The sequence below is a fragment of the Notamacropus eugenii genome, chromosome 6 (genome assembly GCF_028372415.1).
Source record: "Notamacropus eugenii isolate mMacEug1 chromosome 6, mMacEug1.pri_v2, whole genome shotgun sequence".
Lineage (NCBI taxonomy): Eukaryota > Metazoa > Chordata > Mammalia > Diprotodontia > Macropodidae > Notamacropus > Notamacropus eugenii.
The window spans coordinates 41,536,801-41,557,038 of NC_092877.1; the positions used below are offsets into that span (position 1 = coordinate 41,536,801).

Genomic DNA, 20,238 nt, shown 5'->3' on the forward strand with positions numbered 1-20,238 from the left:
TTTTCTTGGCAAAGATATTGGAGTGGTTTGCCATTTCCTTCTCCAGTTCATTTTATAGACAAAGAAACTAAGGTAAAAGCAGTTAAGTAACTTGCCCAGGGTCACACAGCTGGTGAGTGTCTGAGACTGGATTTAAATTCAGGAAAACTCCAGCTCTGAAACTCCACTCACTGTGATACTTAACTGCCCACCCCTTCAAATATTCATATGTAACTTTTATTTCTGCCCCTTCATCTTCTTTGTTCCAAGTGAGGCATTCCCAGTGCCTTCAAATGTTTGTAAGTTAAGCTGAGTGTCATTAGTTTTGTTGTGAAATTCATATTAGAATGTGTGCATCTTGAGAAGAAACTGTATTTTCCTTCTTTAATATTTCCAGAGCTTAGCACACTGGCTGGGACATAATAAATGCTTGTTGGCTGACAAATTGGTTGAGATGGGCTGCACACATGTGGATTTGAGAGGCAATGGGATCTGTCTTGAGAAGAGTGTTGGACTTGGAGTTGAGACCTGGTTTCAAACCCTACTTCAGACACTAGCTGTATGATGATGAGCAAATTACTTAACCAGTGAGTTTCGATTTCTTCATCTACAAAATAGAGACATTAATAGTTGCACAAACCTACCACATACAGTTGTTACAGGTAAAGCACTTCACAAATATTAAATCACTACCTAAGTGTGAGTTATCGTTTCTGGTCATGCTGCTATTAAACAAAAGTACCGTCTTTTCAAATGTTTGGTTTATTCCAGAGTAAGCACTCCCAAATCTTGTACAGGGAGTATTCCATCTTGCTTGCCCTCTTTGGCCCTGGCTTTGCTAGCAGTCCCTTTTCCTGTTTCCTATCCACTTCTCTTTGAGGCATATAGCTTGTATGGTGGTTAGAGCACTGGGCTGGGAGTGTCTGGGGATTCAGGAAGACCTGAGTTCAAATCAGTCCTATAATACTTACTAGTTATGTGACCTTGAGCAAATCATTTAACCTCTGTATGCCTCAGTTTTCTCATTTATAAAAATGAGGTGGGGGTGGACTAAACAGCCTTGCTCCTAAGGTTCCTCCCGGCTCTAAATCTATGATCCTGTGACTAGAGTTATTTATGTATTGGGGGAGGAGAGAAGATTAAGGAGAAACATGGTAAGATATATGAAGGGCTTTCTGTGGGAAGGATTAAACTTATTCTACTTGGCCCCAAAGTCAGTTAAAGTTGCAAAGAGGTGCATGAAGGCTTGATAAAGGAGGAAACTGATAATTAAAGCCTAGAGAGGTCATTGTGGAGAAAGGGCCCACCTTCCTCATGACCATCCCAGATGCTGACCAGCTGCCACAACAGGCAGATAAGTACAGGAGCCCTGGGAGTGGCTGCCCTCCAACCCCACCCAGACCAGTGATCCTGCTTCCAGTCTATCCTGCATAGACATCATCTGGAGAAACAACTCCTTTGGAGAAGAGGCAATCCCTAACAACTGTAAGTTAGTTACCACCTATACGACAAGAAAGATGAACATAGCTAGAGCAGCAAGGCACCCTGAGGGAGAAACAGGAGGCACCATGGGCCAGGCAAGTCAAACCACCACCACTTTCTCCACCATCTTCCCTCATATCTGACAGAGACAGATCAGGAGCTTGAACCTCAGGGCCTTTGAAATGCCGCTTCTTCCAGCTTGGTGCCCACAGCCATCCTCCTGGGCAGCAGACCCTATAGAGATGCAGTCCTACTACTGCTCATGCAGAGGTCGCAGCTACAGCTACTCAAGACCCAGAAAAGAAAGTTCTTGTTGCCAAAGTCCGCGGTACAATCAAAACGGTTCAATATCAGAAACTGATATTAACTGGTACTAAAGAAGAAGCATTGCTACCTGCTGTGCTCCTGCACCCTAAGGATCAGGGGAACTTTCTATCTGACTTGCAGCTGAAACCTTCCATACAGTGGTCTCCCTAATTCGTCCACTCTAAAGTGGGAATAATAAGATAACCAACTTCACAGGGTTGTAATGAAGATAAAATGTGATAATGTTTGTAAAGTGTTTAGCGCAGTACCTTGGCACATACTAGATGCTTATCCTACCCACCCATTCATTCATCAGAATGTGAGCAGGGACTGTCCAACTTTCCCATTTGTATCCCCAACACTTAGTACAGAGTTGTGTACATAGTAAAGGCCTTAATAAAATCTTTATTCTTTCATTCAAGCAATCTAGTCAGTCAATGAATATTAAGCACTGTGTGAAGCACAAGAGATACAAAGAAAGGCAAAAGGCACTTCTTGTCCTTGAGGACCTTACAGTCTGATGGGGGAGACAATACACAAATGACTATACACAAACCATATACATACAGAAGGCCACAGAACCACTTGTGGAGTGGAGATTCCCATTCAGGAAAGCTGGGAGTTCTGATCTTTGAAACTCAGCTCAAGATTCTCATCCAAAGCTAATGACCTCTTTCCACCAGTAGGTGGCAGAAAATGCTACCAAAAATGGGAAATACTTTGAAATAGTTCAGATTCTACGGATCCATTAGCTGGAAAAGACTGAAAGATTTTAGAATTTAGAGCTGGAGGGATTTTAGGCAGCATTTAGTCTAGCCTTCTTATTTTACAGATGAGGAAAATGGAGGCCTGGAGGAGGTTAGCCACGTAGCCAAAGCAGCATCCTTTAACTCCAAATCTAATGTTCTGTCCTTCCACAATCTATTTAAGACCTGGAAACTCTTGCTCTGCTCCTCCTACCCACTAACCCCCTTTTCATTCCAGTTGGCCAAAGACTACATATGTCACCCCACCTGCTCAAGTCATGGGCCCCAGGAAAGTTGAGTTAGAAGTGATAGCATCAGAGAGACTGGGGATACAGAGATCACTGACTGCTGTAACAGGTCTATTCAGGTTTCTTTTTGTGGAAAGTTCCCACACTTAAGGTGTAGCTGGTTAGTTCAGGTCAGTTCTGGTTAGTTCAGATAATGTTAATGATAACCAAGTGCTGGTTTGGAGCCTTTGGAGACTAGTTAATTCCAATTCCAGACTGCCTGACTCCGGCTTTCACACCAATGTATGCCTTGGTCAAGATAGGAAGGCACTAGAGAATGTGTAGCCCAAAGGCATCCCCTCACTGCAGTGGGTGGCACAGTACATCAATAGGCATTAAAGGGACCTGGTTGTGATGCACTCTATGGATAGATAAAATTGTAAAAATATACCTCAATGTATTTTAGTGTTTGGCGCATAAAATGAGAACCAAGAATCTGAATTTTGCAAGAATTTATTATTCACTTGAATGGTAGACATACAAAGCAAGGGAAGCAAAAATCTAAGCAACGATTCAGCAATTTCAATATGTAGAGACTCACTAAATTGGGCCAGATCACCATCGCAGTATCCTTAGAAGTTGTGTACAGCATGCATAATGAACTAGAATGTCTAATACTTTGCATTTTTAGACTAAAGTAAATTCTGAAAACTGCCCACTTCATAGTGTCTGTAGTATTGTAAATGATATGTTTCCTCGATTGCCAGGGGCAGGGGCCTTCTTTCAAAAAGTCACATCACTGCTGGTTCCCCTTTCTTTTGAGAAGTAGTGGTCAGTCCTTAGTGCCTGATCTCAACTAAATTAGGGAAACTGCTTCCCACATTTGAGGTACTCTGTGCCAATGTACTCTTGACTCCTATGTGCTTGAAATATTGTTAAACACACATACAAGTATGGAGAACCTACAACAGCCCAAATCTACTGGGATGTAAAAACTTAGTGAAAAGAATAGAAAACAACTGTTTAAGTCTATTTATTCTGCAGCTGTTAGATCCCAAGGTAAGAGGTACATTTTATTGAAATGTTTAAAGGTTTAAAATTAACTTTTGGTTCCAACAAACTGTAATCATGATATGATTTTGAATACTATTATTTTACACATTAATCTAGATTATCTATCTACATCAATTTGCAATAGGTAAATAGAATAAACCATGTATGTAATCACTTGCAAAAGGCAGCTTAATTTTACTTACAATAGATATTCTTGCTACCAAAATGAACTTATTAATTAGCACAAAAATATTTTAAAGACTTTTCAATGATCCTATTGATATATGGTGTTTCTAATAGTTAAATCATTCTATTAAAGCAAATCAATGCAAAAATGTGAAATAACACAAGGAAAACATCATACTTTCATTATCTTATACAATTTGAAATCAGACACTTTCTTAAAACAAAGGTAGTATTCCTATTGTAGAATTAAATCAGCTGAAGTATCTAGAAATTGGGTTGGAATGAAATATATAAGCATGAAGAAAAGTAAAATTTTTTTTTAATTTGAACATGTATAAAATTTATTCCCTAAAGAAAATAAAAACTCTAAACTTCATTTAGAGAGTGCCTTGTTTTATTGTGAATGTCAGACTCTAGTCCACAATGCTTGAATACTTAAGGACAAAATTTGTGCTAATGTGGCATCAAAAACTGGGGGATAGGTCACTGTTCTCATAAGCCTGGTCATTGACATAACAATCACATGGAATTATAGAACACTGGTATCTGTCAATGTCCTTGACTATGTATTCTTTCCATTTTATGTGAATGACTAAAGTTTTACTAATCTGTTCTGAGTAATATTCCTCCACGACACAATAATAATTGCTCACAATAAAAACAAGGAGTATTTGGTAGATTTGTGTTTTTGCAGGGCAGGGATGATAATACAAACTAAAAAGGTTGTGCTGATGTCCATAGAACCTGCAGGAAAAGTAGGATGAATGTAAAAAATAAAAATAAAAGTACCATGGTGCTATAAAAGGCACCAGGAGAACTAAGGCTGTGGAGAAGCTGAGACTGGAAAGGAACACAAAGGATGCTAGAGTTCCTATTTTAAGGGATGTTGGAGATTGTTTGTGGGGTACTAGATAGAGAGCTGACCTTGGCATGTAGAGAATTCAAATCCTATTTTGAATGTCAACTGGCTATGTGACTCTGAGCAAGTCAGAGCATCTCTAACACTAAGTTCTAGAGAAAGTGTCACTCTGCATTATTGGAAGGAATTTCCTCATCTGGGAGTTCCTTGTAGCAATGAAATCACAGGTCCAGTCTCTGTCCTAGGTTGGAAGTAAACAGGAAGATCAAAGAATAGATTTGCTACTTACAGTGTTTCTATTTTTTCTCTTGGAAAGATAGACATTACACTAGGAAGGGTAGAACAAGAAAAATTGGGCTTGGGGGAGGTGAAACTGAAGAGAAATGAGGAGATGCTAAAGAGAGTGTCTAACAGTCCTCAATGAGTTTAAGTCAATGGGATTGGGCAAACTGCTGTTAGGGTACCAACCAAGGGTCTCTGAGGCTACTTTAAACTCTGCTTTACATCTGTCTTCAAAAAAAATTCAGTGATGTTACCTGTGAGCCAGCTTGAGGTCTCTAAGTGAGATAGAACTAACCTCATTCCTTTTTTGACAGGTAGATCAAAGGCAAGGCATAGACACAGCATACCTGTATTTCACCAAGGCATTCAGACACTCTTTTGGACAGTATTCATCTGGATTCATAACTGGTTGAAAGACTAAGCCAAGACGAGATAATTAACACACTAATGTCAATCTGCGTGATCTTTTCATGCCTTTATCCCTCAGCCCTCTTCTAGTCAACATCTGAAGCAATGGCTTAGATGAGGATATAGATTGCATGGTCATCAGATATGCTTATGATACTAAATTGGGACAGGAAGACTGCTCATTTTTTGGACCATTGAGTCAAAATTCCCCCAAAAGTCAAGGCTTGAATAAGAGATTCTATATAATAAGTTGAAATTTAATAAGGGATAACTATAAAGTCCTGTTCTTAAGTTAGATAATGAATGTAGGAAGGTGTGAATGAGCAGTTGTTCATGTGGAAAAGAAACTGGGTTCTTATCACTGTTTGATGAGGCTGCAATAAAGGTTAATCTTGAACTACTTTAACAGAATCCTGGGGTCCAGAATATTCATCCTCTTTCCTCTCTTCCCACGACTACCATCCTCATACAGACACGTTACCATCCAACTGTTACCTTACCAACAGGGCTTATTTCTTCTACTCTATTCCCTTTCCAATTATGCTTTAGATCACTGCTAAATTTCTCTTGCATGCATGGATATACATTCCTATGCTCAAAAAAAAAATCTTTGCCTATTGTCTGTTGAGCTGAATTCATACTCCTCTGCCTGACATTCAAAGCAGCCCATAATGCTTGAAACATACCTGATCTTCTTAGTAGTTTCTAATGTTTTTCTCCTGCAGAGACGCTACACTCCTGTCAAATCAGGCTAGTTTTTATCTCCTGCACACAACCTGTTTTCCTGACTCTATGCTTTTACTCACACTGTTCCTTATCACTACAATAATCTCCTTTCCTCTTTTCACCTGGTGAATTCCCAACTGTAACAACTCAAATGCTACCTTTCCCACAGGGCTCTCCCTGATCCCTCAGTTGCCATTTTAAAATGACCCTTTCCACTTTGGGACTCTGGAAGCACTTTGTTTTATGCCTAAATAACTGGTGAATTTATTTCATATTTGTATTATTTGCATAGGGTGACTATTCCACTTATCCATGTATATGTCCCATCTACCTTTTAGATTTTAGCTTTAGCAAGAGCCATAAGAAACAAAACCCTAAACTTTCTATCTTTCTCTAAACACTCAGCACATTACTCTGCTAAATAGTAATGTTGTTTGATAAATATTTGTCAAATTAAAGAAGGTTCAACTATCCCCCTATTAGAGGAAATACTGATAAGTCCAAACCTACCACAAAGAGGGCAGTCAGGTTACAAACAATGTCATATGAGAATGAATTGAAGAAACTGGAGGTGCTGTTATTGTGGTGTTTTTCCAGAGATGAGCTAGGAAGACTGTGATAATAAGATCATAGACCTAGAGCTGGAAGGGAACTCAGAGGTCCCTAGTCTGACCCTCTCGTTTTACAGATGAGAAAACTGAGGCCCAATGAGCTTAGATCACAGAAGTAGATCATTAGAGGTAGCACTTGAACCTATACCCTCTGAGTGCAGAGCTTATGCTTTTTCTACCATATCATGTTACCCAACTGTCTTCAGATATCATAAGGGAAGAATGGAGTTATTCTGTGCAACTTCCAAAAGTAGAACTAGACCAATGGGTGGAAGTTATTAAAGGAAGTTTTAACTAGGAAGAATTTCCTAATGATAAAGATGACCAACAATGAGATAGGTTTCCCCAGGAAGTAGTCAGTTCTCCATCACCAGAGGTGATTATGCAGAAGATGAATGACTAGTTGTCAGGGATACTAAAGACCAGATTCATGTTTCTGGTAGGGGTTGGACTAGATTACCTCTAAGGTCCATTCTGACTCAGTCATCTGATTATCCTGAAGGCCAGCAGAGAGCCACTGAATACTTTTGGGTAGGAGCATGATGACTCACAGCTGGACTTTAAGATTCTATCTGGTAAAGGGATGGGATATTAAGGAATCTACTACAGAACTTTTTAACCACCTGATCCTCTGTTGATAGAACCCCCTACTGGACTAAGTACTATTTGGGACCCCAGGAATCTCCATAACTCTGGAAGGGGCATGTTCAATCAAGGCAATACCTTATCCAACCTAAACATAGGAACATGACTTGTGCCTTGGGGCAGCGTTCTAGGAAGTCTCAAATTCTACAATCAGTAAATAAGCATCATAGATCTAAGGAGGTGAGATGTCTCTGAGTGAGCTCAAATGAAGATATCCATCTAGCAGTCCATACCACAGAAAACCTAGTTACTTTGCTCAAAGGAGGAAATATATTTTACAGAGAAAATACCATTTTTCCTATTCCTAGAATCAGGATTTAACTACTTATGCCTAGGGAGTCAAACAAATCCCCGCATATTAGCCAGGTAGAGTTTTTACACGAAAACTTCTAATGATTGATTAATAACATTTTGTGATGTCACTGAGGTTAAGAACTGTGTTTGATGGTCAGCTAATTCAACCATTACTTAGGTCCTGAAAAAAGAAACAAAAAACTATGGGTTATCCCATAAGCCTCTATGGAAACATCCAATGTCCTCTGCAGTAGTCCAATCCTACCTAGAACCAATCACTCTTTATTGGGTAGGCAATATCTTCCTAGCTTTAGACACCCAAATGTCTGCCCATTTTGTTGAGGGCATCATTGACAATATCAAGTTCATGTCGAAGTTCATTGACCACGCTGGCAATGCTCTTGGTGTCCTTCAGAATCTGAATACTTTGTGTGTATGGGTTGTACTTCACACCAAAAGGGCGCTTGATAGTTTTTGCAAATTCTCTAAAGAGATAACAATAAAGAGAAAAAATCAATTTCCAGGAAAGACTATGAAAAGCACTTAAAATACAAACGTATAAGCAACATTCTCATACTACCCCTGTTAATAGACAGTATCCTTTTTGGCTTAGGATCTTATCTCAAAAAGGTACATATATTCTGGCTTGTCATTGTTCACCATGCACACAAAGGCTTCTGAATCTATTCTTGTGCCCAAACATAGGTCCATTCTTATGCCTAAAATGTATACCCTTCTCCCTCCACATCACAGAATCTGTAGCTTCCTTCAAACCCAAATCAAGTGATACTTTCCATTGCAAGCCTATCCTGATGACTTCAGAGTAGCTAGGACCCTCCTCACCTTTCCAAAATTACTTGTATATATTTTGTATTTAATTTTCTATGTACATATTATTTTCCCTGCCAGAATGTAAGATCTGTAAAGGCAAAGACTATTTCACTTTTGTATTCCCTAGTGCATGGTATTTAGTACTTCTTTAATAAGTACTTCTTGAGTGGGTGGAGTGGGTGGATGGATGGACAGGTAGATGAATGAATAAATGAATGACAAGCAGCCTTTTGAGAAAAATGATTGGTATCTTTACCCCTGGACTCTTTCTAGGATTCTAAAGGCTATCAAGTACTTTACTGTGAATAAATGGACAAGGGTACATCTAGGATCATGGGAAGTCATATGCACATGAGAGTAAAATTCACTATGATGTTAAAATCAGTAAAGGAATTATTCCCAAGCTCCCCAAACATCCAATAGCTTCTCCTAATTATTCTAAATGGCCATCGTCAGATCTGCCTTTTGTAGAAGAGAAGGGAAAGAGACAGACAAACTCTACCTCATTTTCTCCTTTGCCTCTTCAAAGCTTTCAGATACAAAGTAGACTTCCTGGAAAGTTGTAATGAGGCACTCCTGCTTGCAGGTAATCTTAGGATCGAAGGGTTTCACTTTAGCTTGTTCAGAGAGGGCATGCTAGGGGACAAGTCCAGAATCAGTAAAGCAAAGAATGCAATTCTGTAATACATTTCTTAGAAATTATGTATTATAAAAAGTACCTGTTTAACTAAGTTGCGCTAGATGCCAGGAATTAAAGAATTTCATGTTAAGAAACAGGATCATAGCTCTAGAGCTGAAAGGAACCTCAGAGGCCATGGAGTCCAACCCTCTTATTCTACAGATAATGAAACTGAGGCCCAGAGATGTATTCAGAATCGACTTCCTCATCACCACCTCCTCGCTTCCCTGACTTCCAAGTCTCACCTAAGCTCTTACCTTCTACAAGAAGCTTTCTCCAAGACCCCTTAATCTCAGCATCTTTTCTCTGAAACTACACCCAATTTATCATACAGATAGATAGACAGACATATGTATACATATACACATTATACATAGTTGTTTGTATGTTGTCTTCTCCAAAAGACTATGAGATCCCTGAGAGCAGGGATTATCTTTTACTTTTCTTTGAACCTCAGAGCATAACACAGTGTTTGACACGTAGCATACCCTTAATAAATGCTTATTGATTTATTTTTATTCCCATTTTATAGGTAAAAAATAGAAGGGGTGCATTGCTAACAAACAGGTCACAGTCAGTACAAGTCGTAATCGGAATTTGAATTCAGATCTTTCTGATTCTGACAAGCTTTCTTTCTAGTAAATGACTTCTATTTTCTTTAATAGTAATAATAATAGACTATTTTCTAGGTTGATTGTGGACAGATAAATATAAATTATTTCTATCACAAAATGACGTTTCACTCTCAAAGAGATCCACACTTAATAACTTAGGACATGACTTCAAATGGACTTCTGTCAACATTCTTAGGGTCAAAGATCAGCAAATGGTATCATAGATTTAAATCTGGGAGAGATCTTTGTGGTCATTAAGTCCGACCCTTCTCCCCATTTCATGAATGAGGAAACTAAGGCACAGAGAGGTTAAAGGACTTGCCTAAATCATACAATTTGCAAGTATGTAAGAAAGGATCTGAACCGGGTCTTCTTCATTTGAGTCCAGTGCTCTATCCATCATACAATTCTGTCTCTCATCTTCTAATTAGATTCCTGTCTTGATAATATAGTTCTTAACCTGGGGTCCATGAACTTGGTGTGTTTTTTTTAATATTTGGCTGACATTTCAATGTAATTGACTCTCTTTGGAATTCTATATATTTTATATTATGCTTTTAAAAACATTATTGCTTTTAATGTGCATTTTTAAATGACATTTAAAAAGTTAAGAACCCCTATCCTAAATACATGTAGATGGAAATTCAGGATGCCAACCACAGGATAATGGTAGACATTTTTAAAAATCCTGCTGGAGAAACAGTACCTCAGTCTACCTAAGATCTTTATATAGCTTCTGTCCCAAGGCCATGTTTGGTGTCCCTCAATGTGCTTTCCAGATTGGGTGACTATTTAATTTACCCAAATACTTCAAGTCCTGTTTATAAAAGAAATCTTAAAAATGAAAATCCTTATGGTTCTTACTTTGAGTTCACTGATGGAAGAGAGTAGCCCAGCACCATAAACCCTCAGCTGTCCTCCTTGCTTGCATAAGCCAAATTCCACAGTGAAAAAGTAACACTTAAAAAAAGTGCAAGAAAAATGTATTTGTTAAATTGGTCCCCAAATCACTCTGTTTAACAAACATTACATCATGCTCTTAAGCACCAAGTCCAATCATTTTAAATAGGGCAGTTGTGTTCATGCCAACTACTAATATCCTGACTAATAGAACCACGGAGCTAGAAATGATTAGATCTATACCGTAGCCAGCTTTTGCACTGCCTCATCCGATGCTCCGAGGGATGCCAAGCCAATTTCCTGGGAGAACTGAGCAAAGCTAGGTTCAGCCAGAAGAGGGACATGACCTAAGAGTTCATGACAGGTATCCCTGGAAAATGAATAGAATTAAGCATAACACACCATGATACTTGATGACAAAGCAGGATAAAAGTGTGTAACTATTGACTTTAATTCTGCAGAAAGTAATTTTTTTCACATTATCTTAATTTCACCTCACAAGGGAAAACTGGACATTTAATAGCTTAGGAGTCAGAGGGTAGCTTCAAAGAATTTATTTCTAACGGATTATGTGATATTAACTGTGGTATTAGATCCCAAAGGGCATGAAGGCACATACAATTACTGTATTTGTTGAGGTGAGGATCTATGATTTACTCAGTGTAGGGAACTCCCAGTATGGCAACTCCCTCTACCAATAGAGATCAAAACCCATCATTGACTTAGCATATGATTACTAGGGAGTTATTTGAGGAACATAGGATCATAAATTTGGAGCTGAAAAGGACCTTAGAGATCATTGAGCCCAATCCTCCCATTCCACAGATGAGGAAACAAACACCAAGAGGTTAAGTGACTTGCCCTGGGGTATACAGCTAACAAGTTTCGGGATGCAGGGTTTGAACCCAGGTCCTCATGACTCCACATCCTGCCTTCTATCCATTATGCTGTAAAGATGTTTGCTGAATATTGCAGTTCTACAGAACGAGGATTTTGTCATCATCAAGCAACAACACTTACGGCTCTGGAGTGTAGAGAGGGTCTGAACTGTGTCTCACATACTGGGTGCAGTGAAAAACACGGAATGCTAAACCTGCTAAGAAGTCTCTTGGTGACAAGTAGCCAGCCACTGGGCGGATGGAAAAACCTGTGCGCTCTGACATATAAAGAAGAAATGCTCAAGAAAAGGCTTTGAACCTTCAACATTTTCATTCTAGGTACGATAATAATGATAATAGTGACTATTAACATGTATACTATAATATATAATAATTATATATAAATACGTGTGTATATGTAAACATGCTTATATACGTGTGCGTGTACATACACACACACATACAGTGCTTACTATGTGAAAGGCACTGTATTAAGTGCTTTACAGTTATCTCACTTCATCCTCACAATAATCCTGGGAAGTAGGTGCTATTATTATCATCCCCATTTTACAGATGAGAAAAATGAGGAAATTGGAGGTTAAGTGACTTGTCCAGGGTCATCCATATTATAAGTTTCTAAGGCTGGATTTGAACTCAGGTCTTCCTGCTTCAGGACACATTACCCTATCCCACTGCACCATCTAGCTGCCCAGATCAGAGGTCCTATTGATCTCAATAGTCTATCTCTGGCAATGACAACAAGGGACATTTGGTGAAACACCATGGCTTTCTTCCTTGCCTTTAGCCTCAGAAAGTTCTCAGCTTCCGTGCTCTCCCTCGATACTATCATCTGTGTGTACATTCTGCTCTAAATTCTTCCTGAAACTATGCAGGTTTTCAGCTGGTGGAGGGGATAGCCACATAAATGATTGCACTAAATTATATTCTTAGTATATATTATGACTCATTATTATAATACGTTGTTATAGCTAGCATTTACCTAGTGCTGTAAGATTTGTAAAGCATTTTACACGCGTTATTTCATTTGATCCTCATGTCGACTCTACAAAGTAGGTGCTGAAAGAGGTTAGCTAGTAAGTGTCTGAGGCTAGTTTTAACTCAGTTCGTCCTGACTCCAAATTTATCATTCTTTGCAATGAGTCCCCTAGCCACCTAATCTACTACCCTAGTGGTTTACTCAATATTAAATTTTATAAATATATATATGTTTATATATGTATGTATGTATTTAAATAGCAGGATAATAACTTGGTCTCAGAATTATTGCTACCTGAACTCCATTGAAAATACACGAACAAGATTACAATTACAAGCTGCAGAAGTACCTCCCCTTGGAGGTCACATAATTTAACTTCCCATCATGTATTTCTATTGCAAAGATACATAGCAATTTGTATCCTCTTTACTCTTTTTTGGGGAAGTGTTATACTTCTAACATTAAGAAAATAGCATAGTTAATATTCAGTATAGCATGTCTTTACACTGAACATAAACATGTCACCTTTTAAGAAGCGTGAGACATCTTCCAGTTGAGGGATATTGTCTTCCCGATACCCACAGTGTTTGGACAGCAAAGGTAAGTTTTTGAGATATTCTCTGCAAGCATGGGTTGGGTAGAGTTTATTGAGCTCTCGGAACACAGTTCCCCAAGTCTTTATCTCTTCTTCAGTGAAGTCAATCTTAGGAATGGGGTCACCACTAAATGAGATGAAACACAGGTGTTATGTTTTTGAATTGAAAATCAAGATATAATTGACATTGATTTTACTTGCTTCAATTTGGTTAATTGCAAACAAAGACCATTTGTTCTCCATGTGTTACTTCACTATTGTCTCACAGTTTGATATTTTTTTTAATCATAGACTTACTGCTTGTAATTCATAGCCAAGTCTGCAAAATATTTGCGTCTTTTACGGTACATGTTGTCTTTGAAACCCTGAGATTTGGAGAGAGAAAATATATTTCAATATTTTTTAAATGCTTTTAGTTTCATGTCGATATTAGATGAAAAACTATACAATCTCTTCTGTATGTTAGGAATAAGCTTTTTAAAATCACATTTTAAAATGTTTTAATTTTTACTACTGCATTAGTTAAAATAATTGAAATAAAAATTAAATTAAATTAAAATAAAATAATAACTAGCGTTTATATGATGCTTTAAGGTTTGTAAGATACTTTACAAATATTCTTATCTTCATATCTTTGGGAGGCAGGTGCTAATATGATCCTTATCTTATAGAAGAGGAAACTGAGGTAGACAGAGGTTAAATGAGTTACCTAGGGTCACACAGCTAGTAAGTGTCAGAGGTTGAATTTGAATTCAGGGCTCGCTGGCCCTAAACCTAGCACTCTTTCTATTGTACCATTTAACTAAAACATTTGTCAAGTTTAGAGGAAACAAATAATCAAATATGACCCTCTACAGGTATTTTTTCCTGAAGAACCATGAAGTGCAGTGGAAAGAGGTTTGCATTTGGATTCATGAGACCTAAGTTCAAATCCCAGCTCTGATATTTAATACCTGTGGGACCTTGGGTAAGTCACAAGCTCTCTGGACCTTGCTTTCCTTACCTAAAAAATGGGCATGGGGGAGATGACTAGATGACAGGCATGGTGCAGTTGAAAGAGCCCTGGTTGTGGAGCCAGTCACTCTGGGTTCATATCCCACCTCTGGAGTTTGTTTGTTACTTCTGTTTTGTCATTTTTCAGTTGTGTCTGACTCTTCATTGGATGATACTGGAGTGGTTTGCCATTTCCTTCTCTAACTCATTTACAGGTGAGAAAACTGAGGCAAACAGGGTTAAGTGATTTGCCCAGGGTCACACTACTAGTAAGTGTCTGAAACTGAATTTGAACTCAGGAAGATGAGTCTTCCTGACTCCAGGCCCAGCATTCTATCCACTGTGCCACCTAGCTGCCTGCCGGTATATGATATTGGCCAAGCTAACTTTTGAAAGAATTGGACAAAACAGCACCTGAGATCCATTTCCATATCTCAAAATATGATTCTAGGAATCTGAGGATCAAAATCATCTGAATTCTTTATCTATGCCTTCACCTTCATAATTCAACCCAAAAGAAAGTACATTATGCCCAGTGGTAGAAGGCTATCTAGGGGCAGGTAAAGTCATGTAATATGCCTACATCTAACCGTATGGGTAACTACCTATCTTACCAACATGAAAAGCTAACCCTTTTCTCCCAAACCAGTATTGGAACAAACATTCAGTATATTAGAAATAACTTGCTACTTTTTCAACAAAACTCCTGAGTATTTTAAATGTTTTCAAAGAAAGTTTCCCCCTTAATTACTTACAGGATGGTCAGCATCTAACTCAGATCCATACATCAGAACTCTGTTGGCACATTTGTCCAAGTCAGAAATTTTCTTTGGAAACCAGGGGACAGTCTCCATATCTGCAAGTAGAAAAACCCAACAAGGCAGTAGTCTTCAATGAGGAAGTAAAGCAAAAAAAAGAGACATTCCTGTTTTTAGATCGTGTCTTCAATTATCTAAGAGGCAGTGTGCTGTAGTAAGAGGCTGTTAGTATGGTAGAATGAGGGCTAAATCTGGTCAGAAGGGTCCTGGATTTGAATTCTGGCTCTGGTACTACATAGTTATATGATCTTGAGGAGTATCTCTCTTAAGCCTCAGTCTTGTCATCCATAAAATGGAGATCAAAATTCTTGTAATTCTCTGTCACTTAGTTATTGTGAGCAAAATATTTAGGAAGCAGGATGGTACAGTGGAAAGGGCACTGGCTCTAGAGAGGGGGGAATTGGGTCCAAAACCTATCTATGATACTTCCTACCTGGATGACTTTAGCTAAGTTGCTTAACCTCCCTGATCCTCGGTTTCCTTAACTGTAAAATGAGGTGGTCAGGGTAGATGTCCTTTGAGATCCCTTCAAAGTCTATGACCCTAGGTGCCATATAAAGTTGAGAAATTGTTGCTGAATGGCAGCCCTCTGTGCTGCAACTGTGGTCAGTCAGAAAATCAAGAAACAGAGGGAAATGGGCTAGGATGCCAGTATGTATGTGTGTGTATGTCTACCAAGCCTAGCATCCAGCTAATCATCAATTCAGTCACCCCAGAGGTCATTTGAGGCAAGGACCAAGGCCAGTGAAACATAGGAGCAAAAGGGAACAACTTTGAGGTTCAACTTCTAGGAAAATGACCTTTGAAGGAGGAGGGGTCAGAAAATGAAGAAGAAAAGCAAAAAATACTGAAGTTACCCAAGATCTCAGGAAGAAGGAACTCAAAGACCTTGAGTATATAGAACACATAAACTAGCGGGGAAGATTTTAATAACAGAGGGGAATATGACCTCCAGATCATCTAAATGGATCCAGAAATCTATGAAAGCATATTTTAAGACAAAGGAAAATGAAGCAACACCTGGTGAGAAAGAGAACCCTATGCTTCCCAAGAAAGCATAGAACCACAGCAGAATATACCTGAATGGTGTAAGAGAGAAAAAAAAGCTGTAGAAGTAGAATTGATGGCCCACGCAACAAAAATAATTGGCAGAATAGAAAAATTTGAATCCACAGTAGCAAACCTTACCAAAAAAAAAAAAAAAGAAAAACTATTGCTGGATAGTTTATGCCAAGGCAATATATTTATTATTCAAATCATTTGGAAAGCTCTTATTTAACAAAAATAACTTATAGTAATAACAATAAAGTGTATGGCTCTTTTGCTTTATTTCAAAAGCATATCGTGGATTCTATATTCTAGAAACAAGACAAAAACCTTCATTTGACCATCTCTCTAGACATGTAACAGGATGGGAATATATTTCTTCTCTGTATAGGCAAGTCATTCATGTATTTTTAATGTTTCAGAATTATGATGATAGAGTTACTCATGTATTTTTAATGTTTCAGATTTATGACGATAGAGACTTAAGAAATATGAAAAACCCATGATGATTTGGACATGAACCACTAGAAATTAGTTTTCTTCTACTGAAGACTTCCTCTACAAGAGCCATTTCTTTTTCACTTCCACAGAAATGAAGTAAAAGAACAGTCTAAAATCAAGAAGGAAAGTGGTTTTCATTCCTCTCTCCCAAACCATACCATAGCCCCACCACCCTAATCCCATCAAAAATTAGTTTATTTCCTCCAGAAAGTCTTCCTTGATTAACTCCCTTTATGAAATTCCATGCCTTCTCATCACATACATCAACAGTTTAAATTGTGATATATTGTATTTGCTGCCATTTAGTCAGACATTGCCTTGAAACTGTTCTCTAGCTGTAGGTATCTATGTTGTATCCTCCAATTGACCTGTGAGTTTCTGGAGATCAAAGACCCATTAAGCTTTAATTGTTTGTTGTTTTTGTTGACACTATCCTAAAGTGTTAAACGTGAGGCATGTTTCTACAGAAGATGCTCCCAAGCAACAAATACTTGATGAATTACTGAAATACAACTTATTTGGTTTTTTAGGGAATATTTTCTCTTTCAGACTTACCATCTTCCTGCATAGAAAAAGCATCGGGTGAATTCACAGACAGTACATTTGTATGGGACTTCAATAGGTCAAAAAAGTCATTCAGTTGTTCTCTGTTGGTATCACAATCAACAAAAATCTCAAATTCCGAGTTTCTTCTCTTTGACTTTCTGGACTCAATGTGCACCAAATTCACATGCTTCTCCTGTTTTAAATCAGTGAGTGAAGATCATTTGAAATTCTCTCAATAATAAACAATCTTCTGACTAAATTTATAATAGTCAATTTTATGATCAATTAAAAATTTGTTTTATTTACAAAATGGAACGGCAAACGAAAGGGCAACAAAATTGTTTCCAGTCTCATCCTCAGTGACAGAGTTTCTTATTTTCTCCCCCTAAATCTTAAAAGGGATTTATTTATACCCCAGACCTTTGCAAAAGTGTAGGCACATGATAAATCAATCAACTGATAGATCAATTCATCTACCTATCGATTAATTTATCTATCATGCTCAGAGTGGAATATAGAAATGAACTTAATACTTCAGTTGTGGTATGTTTAGTACAATGGGTCTATCACTTCCCTAACCCTGGATACTATGTTTTTTTTTATATAACCTAAGACTGAATTAGCTATGTTGGTTGCCATATGACCCTACAGATTCATACTGAGTTTGCATCCCACTAAAACTCCTAAATCTCTTTTTTTCAAACAAACTCCTTTATGTCAATGCTCCCTTCATCTTATACTACTAAAACTGATTTTTTTTAAACTCAGTGTAGGACTTTATACTTATACCCACTCAATTTCATCATCTTAGATTTAGTCCAATGTTCTAGTCTGCCAAGATCTTTTTGGATCTTGACTCTATAGTATAACGTATTTTCTGTACCTTCTAATTTGGAGTCAAATCAAGTATGACATAATCAGGCCATCAATGTATGTCTTTATCTCTGTTACTGGGGGAGAGACAGAGAGGAAGAGAGACGGAGAGAAAAAAGGAAAGAGAGAGAGAGAGAGAGAGAGAGAGAGAGAGAGAGAGAGAGAGAGAGAGACTAAATATAATCAGAATTTAGAAGACAGTTCCCCAAGGGTTGTGGTGTTCAGGGAAAGCATTCACGGAACACTTAGGAATTAATATAAACTTTGAAAGGTGAATAAGATTTAGATGAGGGAAGGCCATTCAAGACAGAAGGAATGACATGACAAAAGGCTGGAGGAGGGAAATGAGCCTGGCATGTGCAGTTAATGAACAGGAATGGAGGGAGCAAAAACTATGCGTTGAGGATTAATGATAAATTAGTTTAGTTAGGTATGGTCAGTTTTGTAATAAAGAATAAAAGGCTCATGAGTGGGAAAGAAGATTTGGATTTGTTGGTTTGGGGGTGAGGGGAAAGGAATAATTTCTAAGGCTCTTCTTAGAGTTCTCTGTATCCCACATCAGAAGAAGATGCATTAAACCCAACAACACATTTCAAGCATAATTTTAAGGATTTCCATTTCACAAAGACACTGACCTGGAAGAGCTTCAGAGCTTTTACAAGTCCTCCCACCTCATTCTTCAAGGAGAAAATGATAGCTGCTCTATCTCTTTCTGAAGAATGGTCTTTGTTCTCTTTATTATCTTCAATCATGTTACCATTTATCTTATTTATCTAAAAAAATAAATGCAAGAATACTGATAAATTGCTATGAAGGCACTTGCAGGACTTCACTGGATCCATCTGAGAAGCATCAACTTGGGGTGTTCATTCCTTGACAAAGTTATTACATTAGTCCAACATGATTCTTTTCCTACAAGTTGATATGTGTTGAATGGCTTCTTTTTTATGATTATTAACCTGCCACCAGATGCTTAGTGGCCCAAGTGCAGTGAAAGAGTGTGAACAAAAATTGGAGTTGTAACAGAGCATAAGGTAAACGGCAAAGAGAAGTCATAAGGGACTTTACTAAAGTTGAACTGTTTACATTCCTACATGGAAAGACAATATTTGTAACTCTTGAAACTTTTCAATATCTGGGTGGTTGGTGGGATTACATATACACACACAAGCACACACACATGGAGACAGAGAGCACAGAGTAAATGGAATAGGATGGGATCATATCTTTAAAAAATGAAATTAAGCACTGAAAGAGAAATATATTGGGAGGAGAAAGGGAGAAATGGAATGGGCCAAATTATCTCTCATAAAAGAGACAGGCAAAAGACTTTTTAGTGGAAGGAAAAAGGGGGGAGGTGAGAGAAAAACATGAAGTTTACACTCATCACATTTGACTAAAGGAAGGAATAAAATGCACACTCATTTTGGTATGAAAACCTATCTTACAATACAGGAAAGTGGGGGAGAAGGGGATAAGCAGGGGGGGGATGATGGAAGGGAGGGCAGTGAGAGGAGGGAGAAATTTGAAGTCAACACTCCTGGGGAGGGACAGGATCAAAAGAGAGAATAGAAGCAATGGGGGGCAGGATAGGATGGAGGGAAATATAGTTAGTCTTACACAACACGACTATCATGGAAGTCATTTGCAAAATTACTCAGATATGGCCTATATTGAATTGCTTGCCTTCCCAAAGGGAATGGGTGGGGAGGGAGGGATGAAGAGAAGTTGGAACTCAAAGTTTTAGGAACAACTCTCGAGTACTGTTCTTGCTACTAGGAAATAAGAAATACAGATAATAGGGTATAGAAAGTTATCTGGCCCTACAGGACAAAAGAGAAGATGGGGACAAGGGAAGGGAGGGATGATAGAAGAGAAGGCAGATTGGTGATAGGGGCAATCAGAATGCTCGGTGTTTTGGGGTGGGGGGGAGGGGACAAGTGGGGAGAAAATTTGGAACCCAAAATTTTGTGAAAATGAATGTTAAGTTAAATAAATAAATTAAAAATAAATAAATAAAAATAAATAAATAAAATGATATATATGGTGAAAAAAAGAAAGAGTTTGGTAATCAGTAAAAGTAGAATGCCTTTTAAAGTCAGTCAGTCAACATCATTCACAGAACTACTTTCTATCTTGCTATCTAGACAGAGATGAAATAA

General features: G+C 38.1%; 1 protein-coding gene across 2 annotated transcripts in view; it reads right to left on the reverse strand.

Moving 5' to 3' along the window:
* Window positions 1-3,237: 3,237 nt before the first annotated feature.
* Window positions 3,238-20,238, reverse strand: part of TPH1 (tryptophan hydroxylase 1) — a 28,204-nt gene continuing 11,203 nt past the window's right edge. For both annotated transcript variants that reach the window (XM_072619634.1, XM_072619633.1), the window contains 10 exons: window positions 18,712-18,849; window positions 17,213-17,396; window positions 15,047-15,147; window positions 13,596-13,663; window positions 13,229-13,425; window positions 11,849-11,984; window positions 11,072-11,198; window positions 10,793-10,888; window positions 9,138-9,271; window positions 3,238-8,289 (listed from right to left, as the gene is read on the reverse strand). In XM_072619634.1, the coding sequence (XP_072475735.1) occupies window positions 8,115-8,289; window positions 9,138-9,271; window positions 10,793-10,888; window positions 11,072-11,198; window positions 11,849-11,984; window positions 13,229-13,425; window positions 13,596-13,663; window positions 15,047-15,147; window positions 17,213-17,396; window positions 18,712-18,849 (1,356 nt within the window). In that variant the 3' untranslated portion in view covers window positions 3,238-8,114. The remainder of the gene's footprint in view (window positions 8,290-9,137; window positions 9,272-10,792; window positions 10,889-11,071; window positions 11,199-11,848; window positions 11,985-13,228; window positions 13,426-13,595; window positions 13,664-15,046; window positions 15,148-17,212; window positions 17,397-18,711; window positions 18,850-20,238) is intronic.